Genomic DNA, 23,730 nt, shown 5'->3' with positions numbered 1-23,730 from the left:
GCTAGATTTCACATTGTCATGGGTTACGTTGCATATACGTTACGTTCACACCATAACCAATTCATTCTTCTTATATTAATTCGATTCCTGATTTTCTCTCCATTCACAGCTGGTTTTGTGATTTTCTTTCTTTCTCTCTCTCTCCCTCGTTTCCTTAGTACTAAAGTTGCACAGTTCTAAAAGTCCAAAGTCGATCTGTGCATCCCTATATTTGTCGTTCGTGGTTGTAGTCGTTGACGGTCTAAAAAATTTTTGTGCAAAGGAAGAAAAAAATAAGCAAACAAAAAGTCCTTTTTTACATTGGATTGTTGGATTAAAAAGACAAAAGATTGCAAGAAAAACGAACTTGGAAACGCGAATAATCTGCAACGAGACAGAAAATTACAAAATTGGCAAGGTGAATAGCATAAAAAATGCAATGAAAATTTGTGGTCATTGTGTGACTTCGGTTGTGAACAGAAAAAACGAAGAAAATTATAAGGAAACAAAAAATGCAGTAGCAAAGAAACAAAGACACGACAAGAAAAGAAAACAATTATTGAATTGTCATTGTCAGCAGCAGCAGTTGCAATAACAACAAGAAAAGTGGAAAAAATTATAAAAGAAAGCAATTGCCCATTGGCCTTTTTTGTGGGCAATGGCAAAGCAGATGATATGATGACAATCAGATCAGATGGCCAAAAGTGGAGAAAGGGATTTTTGAAATCCAAATAAGTTGTGTCCACACAGCAAACATATTCTTTAAATAAAATAACTAAATCTTCCAATTAGAAGATATAAAAATAGGGAATAACATACAAAAAATATACGCATATCAGAAATAGATAAAACGGAGAAGCATGAACAGCCCAGCAAAAGAAAAACAATAAAAGAAACAAAGCAGCCAAACAGATAAAACGTCAAAAAATTGACTGTTTGCTGGCTGATTTCTGGCTGTTATTGTGTGTGGAGGAAGTTGTTTTGTTGTTGTTTTGGGACTATTGTTGCTTTTGCTCTTTTAGTTGGTTTTGTTGTTGTTGCCCCTTCGTGGCTCTATGTGTGTTTCCCAATCCCCAATATTTGAAAGTGTGTATGTTGCTGTTGCTTGCTTTTATTTGTGTTGTGTGTTTTATTTTAGAGTTGTTCGTTCGATTGTGTAGAAGAGTGTGAGAAAGAGAGAGACGTCTCTGTGGGGGAAAGAGAGTGAGTAAAGTCAGTGATTTGTGTGTTGTGTATGGAAAACAAAGAACAACAGTAATTTTCCTCTTGTTTCTCTGTCAAAAGTAATGCGATTCACTTGAAATTTTATTGTGCAAAGTGTAGTTTTTATGTGTTTTAAAATAAATTAAAAACAAGATTATGGACTACAAGAAGTACCAAAAGGAATGAAGAAATAATCGGTTGCATTCATTTACAAAAAAGATGTACGTATGGGCTGCTGATATGTACATAACTTTGGCAACCAATTGAAACAAAGAAATTTTTCGTGTCACATAAGTCATAAATGTTTCGATGTGTGTGTGTTTGTGAAATGTAATGGGGCCGAGGATCTCTATATTTATTCGATGAGATCAAAAGATGTCCCCCTTGAAAATCCCTTCTAAAGTCATATTTTGTTTCAAATCAATTTTGCGGAAAATTTGCCCTCAAATCGTCTAAAATTCAACTGTATGCATTTCATGGGAGAATTTAGGTCACCCTAGCCTTGACCACATTTACTGCGCACATTATGCATTTTCATGTTTTTTAATGCAATTTACATTGTTTTTTTGCACATTTTTCTTTTTGTGCAAATATGCAACATCAATGGAAACGAACGATGTGCTGCAGGCATTTTATTCAAAAAATTGTAAAAATAAATTGTTCCCCTTAGTGACAGCAATTTTTGGTTACATGTCTTCCACATGCCCAGTATGCCGTCATTGGCATAAATGCCGTGGAACTATTTCAATATGCAATTGCAAATTGTTTTGTGTATTTGATTTTATTTGTGATTTCTACGCATAAATTGAAAAAATGAGTCATTTCCAATCAGAGCCAACACATTGCACATCTCAAAATTTGAGCGAATCCTTCCTCTTCACACAAGAGCAGGCACCCAAATGAAACAAAAAATCAATTTGTGCCAAATTAATATTGTTCGGTGTTCTAAATGAACAAGAGAAATGCTCGTTGTGATATCTAGTAATTTTGTCGGGTTTGTATCGTATAACTAAATATTGGAATGGAGTTTGTTATGTCTACAGCCTATCAGTCAACATTTTGCAGATTGTCGGACGAATTTAGTAATATTTTCAGATTTCAGGTAGCAGGGAGATAGAAAATCTTTTCGAGGCTTATTAGAGTAACTTCTCTGTTCTTGCTTCAAAATCCCTTAAATTTTAATTTTGATCAGTATTTCAAGCTGATGTCAAATGAATAAAGGTATTGCGTATTTTAATTGAACTTTTATTCTACGCAATAACTATTTAATATCTTAAAAAATCTTAATCTCACTTATCCAAAGACGACTACCCCAAGATTCTACGGGTCACATTTGAAGTATGATCAGGAAAACATGGTGCCTTCTGCTTCGTTGTTACCGAGGGAGTCAACAAACCATTATAGGTAGGAACAAGGTCCTCAAGGCGCTAACCGTCAGCACTTGGGGCACGGATAAGAAAACCTTTTTGACCTCTTATAAAGCGATAGGTCGGTCTGTGTTTAGCTATGCGGCTCCAGTGTGCAATGCAGTGGAAAACTATTCAGAACTTCTAAAATGCCGCACTAGGAACTGCAACAGACTGGCTCTTCATGACTCCTGTGGACCATCTACATAAGGAAACGAAGGTTCTTCCATACGCTTTCGTTGCAGTACCTGCTTGGGTGTTATCGTGGAAGTCATCCTAACCAACATTTGGTGGACAGAACTTCCCCACCCAGGAGTGTCAGAAAGGACCTGCATGATTTAGAGACAGGTCCAGCGATATAAGAGAGAACCCCTAGATCGTGAAGCCTATCAAGCGGGTCTGAATAGCATTCATACTGAGGTAGTTAACACTTACAGCATGAATGCCAATCTCGGAAACCCCCCATCCCTTGCAGCTGAAGAACGTCGGCTGCCTGGCAAACCAGGGTAGCTTTGGCTCAACTACATTCAGGATGGTGTAGTCGTCTCAATTCGTATTGGGCATGAATTGACGAAGATGTGCGGAACGCCTGCCCAGCATGCGATACAAGCCCACAGAATACGCAGCATCTGTTCAATTGTCCAGCCAAGTCTACCCAACTCCATCCTGAGGATCTCTGGCTACAGCCCATAAAGTACCAGAATTCCTAATCCTGGACTTCGAAGAAGATTTGCTTTTCCAAATCCTTGAAAGACATTTTTCCTCACGACATCTGGTGTTCATAACAATTATGCGAAAAGGATCTGTTCCCCCCGAGTCTTGTCTACAACTGGTCCTCCTGTTAAAACTCAAATATGAGAAGAGCAAAGGGAATTCCTACAGAGCAATTTCACGTATATTGCTATTCGAAATGTAATTGAAAGCTGGCGGGGAAATTGGGGAGAGTTCTTAAACTTAAAAAAATCGTGCAATATAGGAGACTGGTCGCTGTTCTCGTCTGTTGTTGACTTGATTCCTTCTTCCTCTTGACCCCTGTTAAGAAAGTCTTTTTCCAATCTACACCAGCTTTAAAATATAAAGCAATCAAGATCACATAAAGGGTATTCAGATCAATTTATTACCAGACTAGACGGAAATTTATCAACGTTGCTAGATCCAAGACAGGACCAAATCCGTTTCAGGACATTTCGAGTCGATCTAGCGATGTCCGTCCGTTTGTCTGTCTGGCTGGCTGGATGCGCACGAAGGGATCCAAAATTGGTATATCGTAATATTATTGTCAAACTTAGATCGAGTTTGGAGATGGGCAATATCGGTCCACTCCTTCCAGTACCTCCCACACAAAATGTCAAAGTTTTCAAAGAAAATAATTTATTGCACAGAAAGAGAAAGGATAATCCGATTTTGCTCCATCTTTGCGAATCCAAATATTTTTATCAGTGCTAGGTCAGGTGCGAAAATTGCCAATATCGGTCCACTCCATCAGGTACCTCCCCCATAAAGGTTCAACAATTTGTATAATTACAACTCTCGTAAAATGTGATGTAAGAGTCCGAGTGTCTTCATATTTCATATTTTATTAACCAAAGATCTGGTTCCAAGATGGAATACATCGGTCCACTCCTTCTGGTACCTCCCCCACAAAAGGTCAAAATTTTCAAAAAACAAAAAAATATATTTTTTGTACAGAAAAGAAGCAATAATCCGATTTTGTTCCAACTTTGCAAATCCTAATATCTGCGTCAGTTTTAGGTCAGGTGCAAAAATGGATATTATCGGTCCACTCCATCAAGTGCCACCCCCCACAAAGGGTAAAAATTTTGAATACTACTCCACAAACCGACAAATACTTTTAACTTGTTTTTAAATACTTCTCATATGCACAACATCAATCATATTTTGTTGCAAAACTTTCCGAAACTTTGGATATACAAAAATATATTTAATAAAATTGATTTTGTTTACTACTCACCTATTTTGCCTTATTACAGGCTCGCTACATCTTCTCTATACCGAGAGCTATTAAACCAACTCTTACATAGAAAAGGGAAAACAACGAGTTCTTCGAAATACACATGTAAACCGAGTGCTTTTCGGAAAAACGAAATTCACAAACATTCGAAAGAAATAGAGCAAAGCGTCGAGACAGGGATCAACAGACGAACCTCCCCACATCAGAATTGCTAGGCAAAAATAAAAAGAAAATACACCACAATCAAAGAATAAAAATCGAAACAATATGGATGCTGAAAATGATAACGATCAACCAAATTCGTCATCAGCTTCGGCATCGGTAACGCCAAGTAGTAGCAATAACAGCAGCAGTAGTAATCTTCTGGGCCATTTGCCAATGTTACCGTTCATGAGGTCAACGGACGATGATGATGAGGATGGTAGTGCCGCCAATGTGGGCAATCGCATCAATGATAATAATGATGATGGTGAAGATGATGGAATGCATGAAGAGCCAATGCCACTGCAGCAGGATGAGCAGCAGCAGCATCAGCTGCCTCAACAATCATCGTCGTCGACATCGACGCATGAGCCTGGCATGGCCGTTGACAACAATATGCCAATGGCTCCAACCGCAAATGCCAACTCTGACGGCCTTGCAATGGGGGAGGAGCCTATGGTATGTCCCGAGCCCTTAGCTGTTGTTTCTCCTTCAATGTCATCTCAATCACCAGTAGCTTTAGAAGAGACAAATCAAAATTTTCCATTGACAGCTAATGGCGCTTCTTTTTTTCTTCCACCTCCCACTAATTCTCACACTTCTTCCTCCACCGCCACAAACAACAATTCCCTACAATTTTTATTTACTCCTACCGCATACCCCAATGATCGGTCAATGTTGGAAGAACAACATTTCGAACAAAATCAAAATCATTTAACCCAATTTGGAATACCAAATGTAAATGCTACTCTTTCCTCAACTGCTGCTCAGCAAAGGCGGCAAAGAAATTCTCCAGACATTTCTGGGCTTGGTACTAATAACACACCACAATTAGCGAGAGCCTTAACGCCTTCACCATCAACATTGTCATCATTATTATCATCATCTGATTCACCAACACCACCACCATCATCATCATCGGCTTCAACTTTGAATTCATTTCATCAGTCCTTATATCACTTTAATCTTGCACATTCTACTACCCAAGCACTGCCAAATCTCACGCCTTTATTTATTCGCTCCTCTTCTTTATCTTTTTCTTCACAGCAGCAACAAGAACAACCGCATCAAGCTTCACCTCCACCGCCGCCACCACTACAACAGCCATCTAATTTAGAAACATTTTCATCATCAACACCGCCGCGGGAACTGCCCCAACAGCAGCAGCAGCATCAGCAACGTAACGATATTGCCGATACCTTGGATGCATCGGCTGTGGTTGTGCCATCAGCATTAGGAAATAGTGTTGGCCGTCAAGGATCACCAGCACGTTTAGATCAGGGTGATCAGGGACCACCACCACCAGCCTTTGACTTGGACAACCATATACGAATTGATGATAACGATATAGCATTGGATGATAACGACAACAATGATTTTGACATTGACTTGAATGCTCAGAATGAGAGCCTAGCAGCGGACAGAGGAAATGCTTCAACATCCAATCGGGAGCATCATCAACAGTCACCCACGCGAACAGAAGAGCAGCAGCAGCAACAGCAAGAAACATTAGATATCTCCCCTTCAGGATCGGCTGGTACTTCAGGACAACAACAACAACAACCACCACCACCAACAACACTGCCTTTGTTGCTTTATCAACAGCCACAACAACAACAACAACTACAAACTGAAGAATCTAAACATTTACCGCCGTCCTACGACCATCGCTATCACCACAATCCCCGCTCATACCACCATCACCAGCATCACTCGTCAAGTGGTTCGTCTGGTTATCCATCCTACGAATTTGGTGGCACCACAAAAAACTCCAACGGTACCAACACCAGCAACAACTCATCAGCAATGTTTGCCCAGTCGAGCGGCAGTAGCAACAGCCATAATGCCGGCGAACGCAATGGTTCCACAGATAATGGCAGTGCTGCCAATGGTGGTGGCAGCCCCACTGAACCCGTTGTCGATCGCCTAAAATTACTTTATCCAAATGTCAACGAAAACGAAACACCATTGCCGCGTTGCTGGAGCCCGGATAACAAATGTTTGTCGATCGGTTTGTCACAGAATAATTTGCGTGTCCATTTCAAAGGTGAGTGAGAATTTTGTTTTCGTCGGAGATTTGTTTTCGAAGTGGGGAAATTTTAAGTCAGACTCAAGTTTTAGGTCAGATTTCGTCAGGGAAACTTGAGACACTTCCTAGAAAGGTTTTTGCTATTTTGCCTTCAATGTCCTACAGCGAGTTATACATGAAAAAATGTTCAACGCTTCACCTTCCTAGAGCTCCATTTTTGGCTTATTTTTGGCAAGCTTTTCGAGCTAATGGTCTGTGGTTTTGCCCTTATGTGATGTAAAAGTCCGAATGTCTTTAAATTACACAAATCACAATATTTTTATTATTCCAAGGTCTGATGTGAAAATGGAATATATCGGTCCAATCCTTCTGGTACCTCCCCCACAAAGCGTTAACATTTTGAACACTGATAAAGCTCATAAAACACGAAATTAACATCCGATTCCCTTCAGGCTTGGCATATCTCAATATTTTTATCAACACAAGATCTGCTATAAAGATGGTAGAGATCGGACCATTACTTCTGGTACCTCCCTCACAATGCGCCAACATTTTGAATAACCAAAACGATCATAAATTACGAAATAAGCATCCGGTTATCTTCAAATTACACACTTCACAATATTTTTATTAACCCAAGATCTTTTGTGAATATGGAATATATCAGTCCACTATTTCTGCTACCTCACCCACAAAGGTTCGAAAATTCATGAAGATTAAAAAGTATGAAATTACCATCCGATTCCATTCAGACTTGGCACGTCTCAATATTTCCATTTACACAAGATCTGTCATAGAGATGGTAGAGATCGCATCAATCCTTATGGAACCTCCCCCACAAAGGGTCAGTCTTTTGAATAACCAAACGATCATAAAATCCGAAATAAGCATCCGGTTCCCTTCAAATTACACACATCACAATATTTCTATTAACCCAAGGTCTGGTGTGAAGATGGGATGTATCGGTCCATTCCTTCTGGTAACTCGCCCACAAATATTCAGAATTTTGAACATTCATGAAGCTCATAAAACGCGATAATAACCTCCGATTCCATTTAGACTTGGTACATCTCAATATTTTTATCAACATAAGATCTGTTATAAAGATGGTAGAGATCGGACCATATCTTTTGGTACCTCCCCCACATAGGGTTCAAGATTTGGAAAAACAAAACGTTCAAAGGAAGCGAAATAAGCATCCAACTCTCTTCAAATTTCACACATCCAAATATTTTTGGTAACGCAAGATCTGTTGTGAAGATGATGATATATATCTGCCAACCCTCAACTGATACTATTTTACTTTTTTGAAATGTCTTCGAAAGACATTTGATGCTATTTCGGTGATGTAGGATATTATTCTGTCTTTTGTCCTTTCCTTAACTCCCTTATAATAAAGTGCTTAGGTTGAAATTTAATGTTTTGTATAATCCCGTATTAGAGGGAAGACGCTCTGTTTTGGTGTAACATTTTAAAATCCCACTATTTGTACCAAACCTTGATCAATCACAAAAAAATTGGCAATATCGCTCTACTCCATCTGATTTCTCATTACCCTTTCTGCAATTTAATTCGAAGAAAAATCAAAGGAGAACAAAACAAAGACCGCGACCTGTTAGGATGTTGACCGACAAGTAACAATAACAACGTTTAAGGAGCAATGAACTTGAAGACAATACAGGGCAATGAAACTATGTTTGTATCACCATAGCAAGAAACACAATATCCTGAAACATTCAACTTATTTGAGGGATAAATGACAGGAACACCACAAACGGTAAACAGGAATAGGTGATAGATAGTAGGTGTGTTATGTTCTCCCAGCAAAAAAACAAGTGAAACAAACAAAAGTTATTTGTTGTAACTTACTGTCCGTGTTGTCGTGTTTGTTTGTTTGAACTTTGTCGGTCAATAGAAGTGGTCAAACGGGTTGTCGGGGTGGGCAATGATGGTGATCGTTACAGATGGCACAAGCGCGAGTCGCTTCAACACCACCTTTACATCATACCCACACATGTGGTGGCTATGAACTCGTGTAATCACGTACCACATATGTTGGGGGGATACATACAAACAAACATACTACACCTATATATTGTAAATTTACAAAATACTATAAATTGTTATATAGCACATATGTACATACAAACTTACATATGTATTTATATACGATCGAAGGGGCCCATATTGCAACACAACAACGTTGGGGTGTTGCTGCTGCATTTTGTAATTGAAACCAGTTGCAATTTTCCAATACCTTTGGTTGCGAGTACTATTGCTGGGGCAGTGAAAATTATTAACAATGAACAACAAAGGCCGTTGAACAAAAACAAAGCCAAGCCGTTCGTCATATCATTGAAATAAAAATAAAAAACCACTACGTAGTTTCTTGTAATATTCATGCCTTCAATGTCTTGTTATCGCTCCTCTTCTGTCCGCAGTAATGTCATTTCCATAATACTTGAACTTATTATTATTTTTTCTACTTTGCCCGCAATTTGTAATAAGAAACGTAAATGCAGCAATGAATTATCGCAGTTAGCCCCATTTATTTGTTATTTATATTTTATTCATCTCCCCTTTTTTGTGTTTTTATGCCCATTTTCTTTAACAATTTCCCCTTCTTATTTGTTTGTTGTTGTTTTTCTATTTTTATTTTGTTACGTTTTGCTCTTGTCATTCGCGTGCTTGTGTTGCTTATTGTTGTTGTTGTGGTTTTGGTTGGTTGATTAGGGAATAAACAACAGAAAGAGAGAGAGAGAGACATGAAACAGCTGATTCTGTTTGCCATAAATGTCAAACAACGACTGAGTAGGGTTAGGGTTGCCAAAGTTATTGGATATGTATTAATGATGTAAAGTCAGAGATGGGCATAATGCACTGTATTTTAAGTGCACTAATAATTTCACTATCACTGTTCATTTAGTGGTAGTGCAATTTTAAATTTCACTACCACTAAAGGGTTAGGGTTAGTAAAATAAATTGCACTACCACTAACCCGTTAGTGATATTTAAAAAAAAAATGCACTACCACTAAATTTTAGTGGTAATGAATTTTCAATAGCACTACCACTAAATTTAGTGGTATTTAAAAAAAACTTGCACTAAATTAGTGGTATTTCATAATTATTTAATTCTTAGTGCACTAAAAATTTAGTGCAATATGCCCAACCCTGTGTAAAGTAAAATAAATTTCATTACATCCCGGTCATATAATAAAAACGCAGAACGAAAAAATATCAGCCATATCCTTTTCATGATTTTATGCCTAAGTAATTTTAAGATTTACTTAGGCATAAAATCTATGTTCTCGATAGCCTTACGTATTCTGCCTTTAAAGTCTTTAATCGCGGCTGATTGATAGTGTAGATCTCAACCTTCACGTTGGCCCAAAGGACAAATGGAGCAGGTCTATAATGGAATAATGGTTTCTTGGCTTGTGTGGGACGGATTCGCCGTCGTTTTGAATACAGAAGTGGTCTAAATTAATCTTCGACCGAAAAAATCATTAATCATTGTCGAAAAAATAAGTTCAGCCAAATGCCATAATTTTTACATTTTTTTAAATTTTATTGAATGAAGGCAAAAAATGTCGGAAATAACATCAAATTTTAGAATAAGAATTGGTCACCTTTGGCCCAAATTATGGCCTTCAAACGGCCAATGAAACCGTCACACGCTGCCCGAATGTTGATCTGCGGTATTTTGGCCCATTACCGACGAAGCGCTTGCTTGGGGTGATCGACACTTTGGTATTTTTTAGTGCCAACCTTGCTTTCCAAAATACTCCAGACACAATAGCCCAACGGATTGGTATCCGGAGATTTTGGTGGCCATTGTGCGAAAGAAAAGAAGCGAGGAACCCCTTTTTGAAACCATTCTTGGGTGGCGCGTGCTGAGTGCGATGGTGCTGTGTCCAGTTGGAATATCCAAGGTCTGCGGCCAAAATGTTTACATGCCCAAGGCTTTAATACCCCCTCCAGAATATTTTCTCGATAATATTCGGCATTTATTCTGATGCCACGGTCGATTAATACGAGCGGAAAACGACCATCGGCTGTTATGGCGGCCCACACCATCACCATGACCGGCGCTTGAGTTCTGGTATCTGGTGGCCAACCGAAGGTGCACATTTTCAGCTGACCTTTTTGGCAAGTAAACACGATCATTTTGTTTGTTTACAAACTGCTGGACAAGGAATGTTTTCTCATCGGAGAAAACCAAATTCGGCAGTTCACCACTTTCGGCCAAGCGAAGCAACTCTTTAGCTCTTTTGAGTCTATTTTCTTTCTGTGACGGTGTAAGTTCTTGCCTTTCTGGAATTTCAATGGCTTTACCCCGAGCTAATTTTTCAATATTTGCCGAATAAAATATTGCGATATGTTCAGCCAATGTTCATTTTTCGGCCAATGCGACGCGGGTTTCGATCAAGTCGCTTCTTTACTTTTCGAATTATTTCTACTGATGTTGCTGTTTTCTTCCGTCCACTTCCTTGACGTCGGGCTACGCTACAAGTATCACGGTAACGAGCGATTGTACGAGACACAAAAAATTTTTTCACATTCAAATGCTGGAGTGCTCTAGCGATAGCCACGTATTGTTTTCCAGCCAAATATAAAAAAATCACACTATCACGCTTGAATTCCATCTCGAATAACTTTTTTACTGGGAAATTCTCACCAAAATGCTTTTTTACGCTGGTAAATAGTATAATGAGCTGTCACTATAATAATTTTAACAGCAGTCGGATGAGTGGCTTAGAAATGTCAGCAGTCTGAAGTTGGTTGCACTTTTTTCATCTCGCCCTTTATGTATGTAGGAGGGTATAAAAAATTAATTAAAAATAATTAATATGAACCGATCTGAACAAAATTAGGGGAAGGTTTTTTCCAGTCCATATCTGATATCTTGCACATTAAAGCTTTGGGGGGATTTAAAATTAAAATCGAGTTATACATATGTATATGAAGGCTTTTATAGATCTGGACAGATTTTTAGCAAATTTGACAGACTAGTTTACTCTGAATTCAATTGTATGTGCTAATTTTTTATAATTTTATGCCTGTCGGCCGAAGGAAGTATGTGTCTATCATGTCTACTTCTGAAGGTACTTAAAAAAACCAAAAACAATTCCTTGTAATACAATGTGGTGTATGTGGTGTAGGGCATACAAATCTGATAGGGTAACTCTGTGCACAATCCTTTAACTCTCGCTCTCTCAATTAGTTGAAATCTCTCGCTCTCTGTATCAATTTTACATTAATTACAATCAATCTCCTTGGTGGTATATAAATTTCATTGCATTTTATTTGTTCTTTCTTTTCAATTCATCACTTTGACGACGCTGCTAAATAAATATCCATCAATACTTTATCTCAAATGAATGGAATCAATCGAAACTATTTGGCCATGATAAATGCAACTACCTTGGCGAGGAGTAGGCAAACAAAATAATGATGCAGCTTCTGTGCGTACTGCCCATCCAATACCACCCGCTTGTGGCATCTATTATTTCGAAGTGAAAATTATTTCTAAGGGCAAAAATGGTTACATGGGCATTGGATTGACAGCTGAACACTTTCGTATGAATCGTTTGCCAGGTGAGTTTTTGTGTGTTGTGTATAAATGCATAAATAATTTGCTTGAGTTTACTGATCTCCTGCACTAGACCCCAGGAGGATGGGAAGGTGTCATGTTATTGACTTTTTTAAATATGTATTTCTTTTCAATATTTTCTTGTCCTTAGGTTGGGATAAACAATCTTATGGTTATCACGGCGATGATGGCAATTCATTTTCCTCCTCGGGTCATGGACAATCGTATGGACCCACATTTACCACAGGCGATATTATCGGCTGTTGTGTAAATTTCGTCAATAACACATGTTTCTATACAAAGAATGGCACCCATTTGGGCATTGCGTTTAGAGATTTGCCGGTAAGTAGTTTAGAGTGCTTTAACTATTTACAAAGAATTTAATGATTTATTTGTATTTAAAGTAAACATCTTTGGAGAAATTTATCCGGTTTTTTATACTCTCAGCCATATGGCTAGAGAGGGTATATATCATTTGATACGGCCAAAACGTAACTCCTCGAAAAAATCCGTTTCAGTCGATCTCGCGATGTCCGTCCCTCCGTCTGTATGTCTTGCTGGCTGGTTCACACGATAACTCTCGAAGGGAGTATCAGATTTGGTCCAAACTTGGTACATCGTTAAACTATTATCAAACTTAGATCGAGTTTGGAGATGGGCAACATCGGTCCACTCCTTTATGTACCTCTCCCACAAAAGGTTTAAATTTTTAAGAAAAATATTTTACTGCACAGACAGAGAAAGGATAATCCGATTTTGCTCCAACTTTGCAAATCCAAATATTTGCATCAGTGCTAGGTCCGATGCGAAAATGATCGGTCCACTCCATCAAGTACCTCCCTCACGAAGGGTCAACATTTTGAATAATTATACCTATTATAAAATGTGATGTAAGAGTACGATTGTCTTCAAATTACACACATCACAATATCTTTGGTACCTCCCCCACGAAGGGTCAAAATTTTGAATATCTATGAAGCTCATAAAACGCGAAATTGGCATCCGATTCCATTCAGACTTGGCATATCTCAATATTTCCATCAACATAAAATCTGTTATAAGGATGGTAGAGATCGGACCATTCTTTCTGGTACCTTCCCCGCAAAGGGTGGAAGTTTTGAAGAACCTAAACGATTATAAAATCCGAAATAAGCATCTTGTTCTCTTCATATTTCACACATCATATTCTACTAACACAAGTTCTGCTGTGAAGATGGAATATATCGACCAACTCCTTTTGGCACCTCCGCCACGAAGGGTACCCCTCTTGCATGGGGTCGAAATTTTAAATAATTATATCTCTCATAAAATGTGAAATAAGCATGCGACTCTCTTAGAGTTTCACACATCCCAATATTTCTATTAACACAAGATCTGGTGTGAAGATGAGATGTATTGACTTATTCCTTCTGGTACCTCCCCCCACAGAGAAATCAAATTTGCTATAGCAAAACACTCTAAAAATACGTAATAAACGTCCGATTCTTTTCAAACTCCACACATCTCAATATTTCTACTAACACAAGATATGGTGTGAAGATGATAGATATCGGCCTACGCCTTGTAGTACCTCCCCCACAAACGATCACACAAGTCTGCGATTCCATTCAAAGCTGGTATATCTTAATATTTCCCTCAACAAGATGTGTAATGTGAATGATTTTTTTTCTGCAGACTCCCTCTGATACCTCCTCCTTAAACCCATACTGGAATAATATAATTTTTCATTCAGTTTTCGCGGTTTTCTATTATTTATTCAAAATCAATGCAACAAATTTGGTTAAACCTATGGTACAATAAGGAGGTGGAACAGCTTCTCAAAATTACAGAAATACAGCTCTGAGGCTATGCCCGTTTCCTGTCAGAATTATTCAAAATTATATTCAACAAATTGTTTCCATTTTTTGCACATTTTTCCTCATTTTAAAAATAAGGATTTTAATTCGAAAATATGAGCTAGAATTTCCAATCTTTCAATTCCATGGCAAAACCCAAACTCTTCAAAATATTTTTTTTTTATTTCCCAAAAACTTTCACTTCTTCACATAAGAATGGAACCAAGGTAGATCTAACAGGTAACCGCATCGGCGAATTGCTACAACAAAGCAACTTTTGTGGTCCCCTCAAATGTCAAAATTGGCATCTAAGGCGAAAAACATAGATTCGCCATGACATTTAAAGGTTGCGGCAAATTTGTTTCAACCAATCAGAAACGAGGTTTTTGTTTACATTTTAATTTGTGTGCCTCTCGTCGTAAACGAACGTCGCAATTAAAGTTTTTATTGTAAAACAAATAAGAGTAAAATAAGTATTAATTGTAGTTTTGCGATATTTTTAAACCAAGAAACTTGTAATGACTATATTTTACTGGTTTAAACCGAATGTTTTCCGGAACTGCAAATGACAAGAGTCGAATTCTTGCACTACTTCCCGTGATGTGCTTTGGGAATCTTAGATGTTGAGGCTAACTTAATTCTTAAGCTGGAAATACATAAAGCGCTTATTTGGCTGGCTTAAGTCATCGGCTGGCTTCTTCGGAAATGAACAAAGGAGCCTAGGGCCAAAATCGAACTAAGTCAACCTAAAACTCCTTTGTTCATCTACGAAGAAGCCAGCCGATGACTTAAGCCAGCCAAATATGCGCTTTATGTGTTTCCATCCTTAAAGCTGCACTCCATTCTAACCTCCTTCCTTCACTTTCTTTTAATTTTTTACTGGTTTCACTCTTAACTTGCTCTTAAATTATTTGAAATATTATAAAAATGTACTTTTAGGGAAGACAACATAAACAAATTTGTTGTTGCATTCATTTAGGGCGAATTCGTCATTACAACAATTTGTTTTGACATTTAATGGTGCCGTCAGCTGGGCTGATGCGATTACCTAGTACATCTACCTTGAATGGAACATTTTTGTACCATCACAGAGTTGCATTTTAAAATGCTCAAAAATGCACCCATTTCAAATACACATACTTGCCTGCCATATTGAATACTTTCCAACACTACCAGTTTCCCTTTTGATTGTCATTTTCCATTGTTTACTTAATTCTTATCTTATTCTCTGTCTACTTGTAGACAAAACTCTATCCCACAGTTGGTCTACAAACACCCGGCGAAGAAGTTGATGCCAATTTTGGACAAGAACCTTTTAAATTTGATAAAATCGAAGAGATGATGCGAGACATGAGAGAAGAGATGAAGAAAACAATCTATGATTTTCCACTACCTGTCGAACAAGGCGATCCTACAACATTATTACAAAAGTAAGTAAAAAATGGAAATTGGAAACAATTATTAAAAACTCTACTAAATATGAATTTGTAATTTCCTCCTTGCAGAATGGTTAATTCATATCTGGTGCATAATGGCTACAGTCAAACAGCTGAGGCGTTTGCCCGTACAACGGGTCAGGCTCTTAGGGAAGATCTCTCATCCATGCGTAATAGACAAAGTAAGTGATGACATGTCATTTATGCTTTTAATGATTCTAAATAAATTTCTTTCCATTCTCCATTAGAAATTCTAAAACTAGTTATGTCCGGCCGTATGGGACAAGCCATAGAACAGACTTTGCGTTCATATCCTGGCCTCTTGGAGAACAATAAGAATCTATGGTTTATGCTAAAGTGTAGACAATTTATAGAAATGATCAATGGCTCGGATATTGAGGTATATACTGGCAATTTGTATGGTTCGATTTTTCTAAAATCAGTTTGAAAACCATGGAAAAATTACCATTTTCTTTGAGTAAATCTAAAATATTAATTTTGGTGTAAATCGATCATTTGGTTTTCAAACCTTTTTAGAAGAAAACATCATTATTTTGTATTTTTGTTCTTATCACAAATCTGTGTGTATTTTCGGTATAATAATATCACTTGATGTTTTTTCTTTCTTTTTTTTTCCAATTCTCTTTTTTTACATTACACATATTTCATATGACTATCTCGCTCTCTATATGCTTCTTCGATGGCTGTGATTTTTGTTTTGTTTTGCCACAATTCTTTGGAAATCCTTCTACCTGTTGTTGTTATTGTCTGTGTCACTCACTCCACTCACTTGACTGTGTTTCGTTGGTCGATGCTGCACAATGCACAAAATGTGGATTGGGTTCTCTTTTCAAATAGTACTGCCCCTCATCGTCTAATAATAAAACAATAACAACAAATGATATTGCAACAACAACAACACCATGCTCGGCTTCAAATCAAACATCGGTTATACAATCGACGAAATCGTATCAGAATGGGAATACAAATGATGATACCTCCGTGGCGGCATCAGCAACGGCCGTTGCCTCAACAAGCACCAACAATACCCCAACCACCACCAGCACCAACATCATCAACAACAGCAGCAGCAACAGCAATAATAGTAACAGCAACAATACCACAACAAACAGCAGCAGCAACAACAGCAATAATTGTAGTAGTAGTAGCAGCAGCAGTAATGGTAGTACCACCACCAATGCAACAGCAACAACAACCGCCAATAATACCAATAATTCAACAACAACAGCAGCAGCAGCAACACCAGCCACTGCCAACAACAATAGTGGCGTTAGCAGCAGCAGCAGCAACGCAGAGGCGACAGCAACAAATAATGCACAGAATACAAGCCACACAACTGTGATACATACAGATAATGATATAAAAACTGAATCGTGAGTATGGCAAACACCCTAAAACAACATGGAGCGATAGCTATGCTAACATGTACTTCTAAATTTGGAAGGGAGATAGAGTGATTACTTTACAGACTTTTATAACCTCAGCCATATGGCTATCATTTGATACGGCCAAAACGTGTCTCATCGAAATAACGCTTTTAGACCCTAGGTCTCTTTGGACGAAATCCCTTTCTGGATATTTGGAGTCGATCTAGCGATGCCCGCCCGTCCGTCTGTCTGTCTGGCTGGTGTGCACGATAACTCTCGAAGGGAGTATCCGATTTGGTCCAAACTTGGTACATCGTAATATTATCGTCAATCTTAGATTGAGTTCGGAGATGGGCAATATCGGTCCACTCCTTCTGGTAGCTCCCCCACTAAAGGTCGACATTTTCAAAAAAAAAAAGTATTTTACTGTACAGGAAGAGAAAGGGAAGTCCAATTTTGCTCCAACTTTGCAAATCCTAGTATTTGCATCAGTGCTAGGTCAGGTGCGAAAATGGACAATATCGGCCCACTCTATTGGTTACCTCTTTTACAAAGGGTCGAATTTTTTAATAATTATAATTCTTATAAAATGAGATGTAAGATTTCGATTGCCTTCAAATTTCACACATCATAATATTTGTATTAACCCAAGGTCTGGTCTGGAATATATCAGTCCACCCCTTCTTGTACCACCCCCCATAAAGTGTCAAAATTTTGTTTAACCATGAAGCTCATAAAAAGCGAAATTAACATTCGATTCCATTCAAATTTGGCACATCATAATATTTTCATCAAACACAAGATCTGCTATAAAGTTGGTAGAAGTCAGACAATTTCTTCTGGTACATCCCCCACAAATGGTCAACATTTTGAATAGCCAAAACGATCATTAAATCCGAAATAAGCATCCGATGCACTACATATTACACACATCACAATATTTTTATTAACCCAAGGTCTGGAGTGAAGATGGGATATATCGGTTCACTCCTTCTGGTACCTCGACCACATGGGTCAACATTTTGAAAATCCATGAAGCTCATAATATGCGAAATTAACATCCGATTCCATTCAGACTTGGCACATCTCAATATTTCTATCATCACAAGATCTGTTATAAAGATGGTAGTGATCGGAGCATTCCTTCTGGTACCTCCCCCACATAGCGTTCATATTTTTGAAGAACAAAAAGCTCAAAGAAAGCGAAATAGGCATCCAAATCTCTTCAAATATTCATCAAAATATATTTGCTATCTGATGTGAAGTTAATTAATATCTGCCAACCCGTTCTGGTACCTCACCCACAAAGGGTCACAATTTCCAATACTTATATCCGTCATAAATTGCAATACAAGTCGGCGATCCTTTGCAACTTGCTATATCTAAATATTTCTCTTAGCCAGAAATCTGATATGAATATGCTACGCAAAAAAATCGGATATTAATGTTCGATGTTCTTCAAATTTTGCACATACCAATATTTTTATCTGTGGTGCAATATATATCTGTTACCTCACGCATATTTTCAGATTTTCCAGAAATTTACACATATTTCATATAAAGTACAGGAAGTAGTCGATATAGTCCAAATCTGTCATGTTGTAATGTTTATATAAGACTTAGGTCACGTACAAATTGGACAATATTGGGCAAATGCTTCGGAACCTCTCCCATCAAGGGTCAACAGTTTGAATAATCATAACTCAAGGCTGGGGGTATGCACCTGTTGGCAAAACCGACTGATACTATTAAACTTTTACGGATCGGGCAAAGAAAGTTCAAAGAACTCGAGCGACATGGTCTCACACTTTTCTTTAGCAAATAGTAGTAGAAGAAGTATTATGATCCTTAAGAACCCCGAAGGAAGACAATAATATTTTAAAGAAAATGCATTTCAATTTTCTAAACTAAACCTGCGATTGTACTCATATTCTGGGTACACCCTTTGAGCATTTGTCCACAAAATTTTGTCCTTTTAGAGCACTTTCAATATTTTATTCTCAGTTTCTAATAATTTTCTTTGTTCCTGTTTCTATTTTTTTCCAACTTACAGTAATTTAGTTGAACATTGTTCGGCTTCCGGCGATGCTTCTAATACAATAAGTAAAAATAATAACGATAATGATTATCTTAATGATGTTGAAATGGAAAACAATGGTCACACTACAAATGGTAAGCTAAGACCGTCAGAAATGGGGAATTAGGCGATTTCAATTTCATTTTTTACCATTTTATTATTTTTCAGGAAATATATGCAAAAATGGCAATACAAATAACTTCAATGAATCAATAGATGCTGATGAAGAAATGGGTATGTCCTCTCGAGAATTTGGTTTCTTCAACTTTAACTTAAAAATGTTTCCTTTTTTTTGTTTTCCAGATGTTGATGTATCACCATCGATTCGCAAATATAGTCATGGCATTGAACGCATCCTGGAGTTTGGTAAAGATCTATCGCAAATGGGCCAGCAGCTGGAAAAGGAAAGCAAAATGACTGATGAAGAGAGACAAATGTTAGAAGTGAGTATAAAGTCGGCCTGCAAAAGAAGTTATAAAAGTGCAAAAATTTCCTTCGCAAATGTTCAACACAAAAACCGTTTAAAATTTGAAATATAATATATAGTGTATGTTGAAAAAATGTGTAGAAATTTAAGTCAGAGATTTTAGATCATTCCTTGTTCATTTACAATTTTGTTAGCAGTAGTGTTAAAAAAGCTACCCCAATCGATGGAAACTCAAATATATTTCAATATCCGTCCCTGTAACTTCTTAAAGAGTTCACATAAATGGCAAGTTGTCATGTGGACTTATTTGCAAAATTTATCAACAAATGAATGCTTCTAACGAAGTTCGAATGTCGTCAATTGCAACACCAATAGGAGTAGTTAAAGGGGATATCTTCAAATACTATCTTTCGCAAGCAGAGCTCAGATAGAACAAGACTTAAACTTGTAAAATATCAAAATCGACATGGCAACAGAGCAGCTTTAAACGTATAATGTTCCTGATACCAAAATCGACAGAAATTGGTAACCATACAAACCGCCTTCAGGACTTATTGTGGTCACTAGGCTATTGGTAACCATACAAACAGCATGTAGGAACCGGTGCGACAGCATAATAAAATGCTGTCAATGCAATACCTGCTTGAGTGTTACAGACAGAGCCAACCAAATCACCATCTGGTGGGGAAACCTCCGCCCAGCCAGTAAGGAAAGACCTTCATGATCTATAGAGAGGTACAGATGTATCAGAGAGCGCCTCTAGATCAACAGGCCTAGCAAGCGGGACTGACTAGTATTCACTCTAATGCGGTTTCAGAAGTCATTGAAGGATATAGAGTGAATACTGTGCTAGGAGACCATCCCCCTCCCGTCGCAGCTGAAGAACGAGAGCTGCCGCGACAAACCCGAGTAGTTTTGGCTCAATTACGATCCGGATGGTGCAGCCGTCTAAATTCCTATTGGGTCCGGATCGACAGCGATGTGCAGAACATCTGCTCAGCTTGTGGCACAGGTCCATATGACACGCTGCACATATTTTGCTGTCCAGACAAACCTATTCACCTTACTCAAGTCTCTTTGTGGACCCAACCCCTATAGGTTGCATTCTTTTTGAGACTGGACTTAGAAGCAGAACCCGATTGAGAGCAGTCAGATCGAACACAGCATTATGAGCTGCTACAACAACATCCAAGGTCTACCCAATCCGACACATTCAAGAAGTTGTACACATTTGCAAGCATTCTGTCAGAGATCTTGAAGAAACCCCTTATTCTTCAATGTTCCTCTTGTCTTGGTTTGACTGAAGTTATTGTCTGCGAAACTTCCTTAGAATGTTGAGCTCTCTTGGCATACCATCCAATACATTCCAAAACCAGTTAATACATTTGTAAGCATTATTGTTTGAGATCACGCTCACTCGCTCTTGTAACTTCGTATTCCCCGTTTTGGAATGTTAACTATTTCGTTTTGAAATATTAGGTTTTCCTATGCGATATGGGCTCAAAAAGTAGTATTTCCTGCGGAATAAAGGGCAGCTTGATTATACCTTGCTCCAGACTATAGGTATTTTTGAAATATTTTTCAGATTTTCCAAACGATTTTAGTCAAAATTTAGTAGTAAATCAGCTAGCAGTGCTTCGGAAATGATTAGTTTTTATATTTCCTGTTTCTTACCATTTTCTTCTCTTTTTCTTTCAGGATGCATTTAGTTTAATAGCTTATTCAAATCCTTGGGCAAGTCCTTTAGGTTGGCAATTGTGTCCAACAAAACGTGAGACTGTCTGTAGAGCTTTAAATTCAGCCATATTAGGTAAGTCGCCATAGACCCCCTAGACCTTAAATTCTCTACACAATTTTCTCACGATTTTTTCTATTTTTCAGAATCAATGAATTATGCAAAATGGCCACCATTGGAATACTGTGTGGCCCATGCCAATGAATTACTCAAGGTTATGGCTCAGGCCTCATTGGGCGCCTGTGGTTTTGTCAATATCTCGGATGTGTTTCCAAAAAACTGACCCGCTAGACCTTAGCTAAAGATGATTGATGATGAATGTAATGCTGCTAACACATCTTGTCTTGTTCGGGAAAATCAAAATTGTCGATTGGGCACGATTTCAAATAGAACAAGAACAACAACAACAACTCATACACAATTTCCTTTTGCCAGCAACAGTGGGGGTTTTATGAGAAAAACAATAACAAACAGCAACAACAATAATAATAATGCTGCTGCTGCTACTGCAATTGTCAACCGTACCCCCAACAATGTTGCCAACAATGCCGCCGATGCTGCAATAACTTCCTCTTCAGCAAATTGTTCTACATCTTCTGCTCATCCTCCACCACCAACTTCTCCAGCACCATAGGCCTTTTAAAAAATAAAGAAAAAAATGAAAACGAAATAAAAAAACAAGAATTACTATTGTCAATCAGTGCAGGACATACAGCAGATTTGTAGACGATAACTTTCTGTTTGCGTTTTTGAACTGCTGCTGTTTTTTTTTAATTTTAACGGATTTTTAAACACACAAAATGGATTGAAACTTTTTCCTTAATATTCACCCCCTCTCGTTTCTTCTTATATATTTATTATTGCAGCTATATTATTTTTAGTTACTTTAATTCTTTTTTTTTATTATTACAAAAAAATGATGATGTCTGAGACAAAAGAAAAAAAAAACAAAAAACAACAAGAGAAATATATCATTTTTAAAATTTTACAATGCTTATGGGCTTTGGATTGAAAAAAGGATATACAAAAGCAAAAGGAATAATATTTTTTTATGAGGGACAAGAAACCTCTTCCTGGTTCTAATGACTTCTGTGTGATAATTATGATTGGCTGAAACTAAACTAGACATATTTTCGAATTGATTTGATATTTTAAATGACTGGTAAAGGATACTCTTTTTTATTTTAGTTTTTTTTTTTACTATATTTTAATTCCGAAGGCAAATCTTAATCTTTCTTTCCCCAACACCTCAAGATCGAGCAGTGGTGTTACATTTATTTGTTGACCTCCTCTTCCATGGGTTCAAGTTCATTTGTGTTAATTCTATTTATAATTAATTGTGTTTCATTTTTTTTTTTTAATTTCGTTGTCTGAGCATATAAGAAATGGAAAAGTAGTAAGAAACAATTAAAAACTCTAACAACTTTTAGCAAGTAAGCCGAGAAATAGAGCAGAGCCGAGCAAAAGCAAAAAATCGCTAAGTGCAGTGAATGCAATTTCAAGAGAAAAAGAAGAAAACAAAAATAAATTGTAATAATTCTTAGGTTACTTTTTGAAGCTCCTTAAATATTACACGAATGAAAAGTGAAAAACAAATTACAGAGATATTAGAATATAAGAACGAAAAGCCGAAAACAAAATTATGCAAAACAAATAAAAAAAAACAAAATCATTAGAGTATGGAAAAAGTATATTATATGCAACATAAACAAGAAGATTTTAATTTTATTTGAGGAAAAGTAATCTTATATATTTACGAACAGAAAAAAACAAAACAATATATATATAAAGAAACCAACAAATCTATTTAATCAAAGTGTGTTGTTCATTTAATCAATAATAAAAAAAGCAAACCCTACCAACAAAAAATATTCTTAATAAATAAAAACAAAAAATCAATAATAATTATTAAACAAACAATTAGTATGAAGCTTTTTTTTGTCTTAAGGTGCATTATTAAGTAATACCATTAAACAAAAGTAATACTAAAATAATAATTATTAATAATAATAACAATAATGAATAACATAATATCGAACACCATATTATTAACAATTTTTAGTGTAAATTAAATGTAAAATTTACAACAACAACAACAAAAATAAACATCTTTTTGGAAAAATAAATTGAAAAATGATTGAAGGGATTTTTTGATGGGCATATTTAGAATAACAAAATCCAACATATTTTGGGGGAAAGTAAATTGAACTGATTGGTGGATTTTTTTAATTTATTAATTATTTTAATTATCGAAATTTTGAGACATTGATAATTGTGAAAACGAAGGTCTCCTTTGTAAAAGAACCAACATTCAAAACCTTCTAAGCAAATGCAAAGTGTATAACTACGATCGCCACATCGGACTAAGTCAAGCTCGGACTAGGAAGCTTGGATTCTATTGAGTTGGCGGTAGCCTGCCTCTAGAGCAAATAGGGAAAGGGGAGCAG

The 23,730-nt window shown here is 37.1% G+C and overlaps 1 protein-coding gene across 1 annotated transcript; it reads left to right on the top strand.

Annotated features, from left to right (window-relative positions):
• The first annotated feature begins 195 nt into the window (after window positions 1-195).
• Window positions 196-23,069, top strand: LOC101895115 (ran-binding proteins 9/10 homolog). Its single transcript, XM_059130756.1, has 14 exons — window positions 196-397; window positions 4,580-5,220; window positions 5,809-6,808; window positions 12,226-12,390; window positions 12,537-12,727; window positions 15,463-15,650; window positions 15,726-15,838; window positions 15,905-16,056; window positions 16,515-17,050; window positions 19,098-19,216; window positions 19,290-19,355; window positions 19,425-19,564; window positions 21,247-21,358; window positions 21,430-23,069. Exons 2-14 carry the CDS (start codon window positions 4,828-4,830, stop codon window positions 21,564-21,566), a joined length of 3,312 nt encoding a protein of 1,103 aa, XP_058986739.1. The 5' UTR covers window positions 196-397; window positions 4,580-4,827; the 3' UTR covers window positions 21,567-23,069.
• The last annotated feature ends 661 nt before the right edge of the window (window positions 23,070-23,730 follow it).

This window comes from Musca domestica, unplaced genomic scaffold (assembly GCF_030504385.1).
Source record: "Musca domestica strain aabys unplaced genomic scaffold, Musca_domestica.polishedcontigs.V.1.1 8, whole genome shotgun sequence".
NCBI classification, from domain to species: domain Eukaryota; kingdom Metazoa; phylum Arthropoda; class Insecta; order Diptera; family Muscidae; genus Musca; species Musca domestica.
Note: the sequence above shows the minus strand (reverse complement) of the source record. Positions and strands in the feature narration are given on the sequence as shown.

Excerpts from the sequence above, each read along its gene's own strand:
- LOC101895115 (XM_059130756.1), top strand. The coding sequence starts at position 4,828 with ATGGATGCTGAAAATGATAACGATCAACCAAATTCGTCATCAGCTTCG. Across the intron at positions 5,221-5,808 it reads CAATGGGGGAGGAGCCTATG|CAGCAACAAGAACAACCGCA; the intron begins GTATGTCCCGAG and ends TTTTCTTCACAG. Across the intron at positions 19,565-21,246 it reads AAGAGAGACAAATGTTAGAA|GATGCATTTAGTTTAATAGC; the intron begins GTGAGTATAAAG and ends TTTTTCTTTCAG.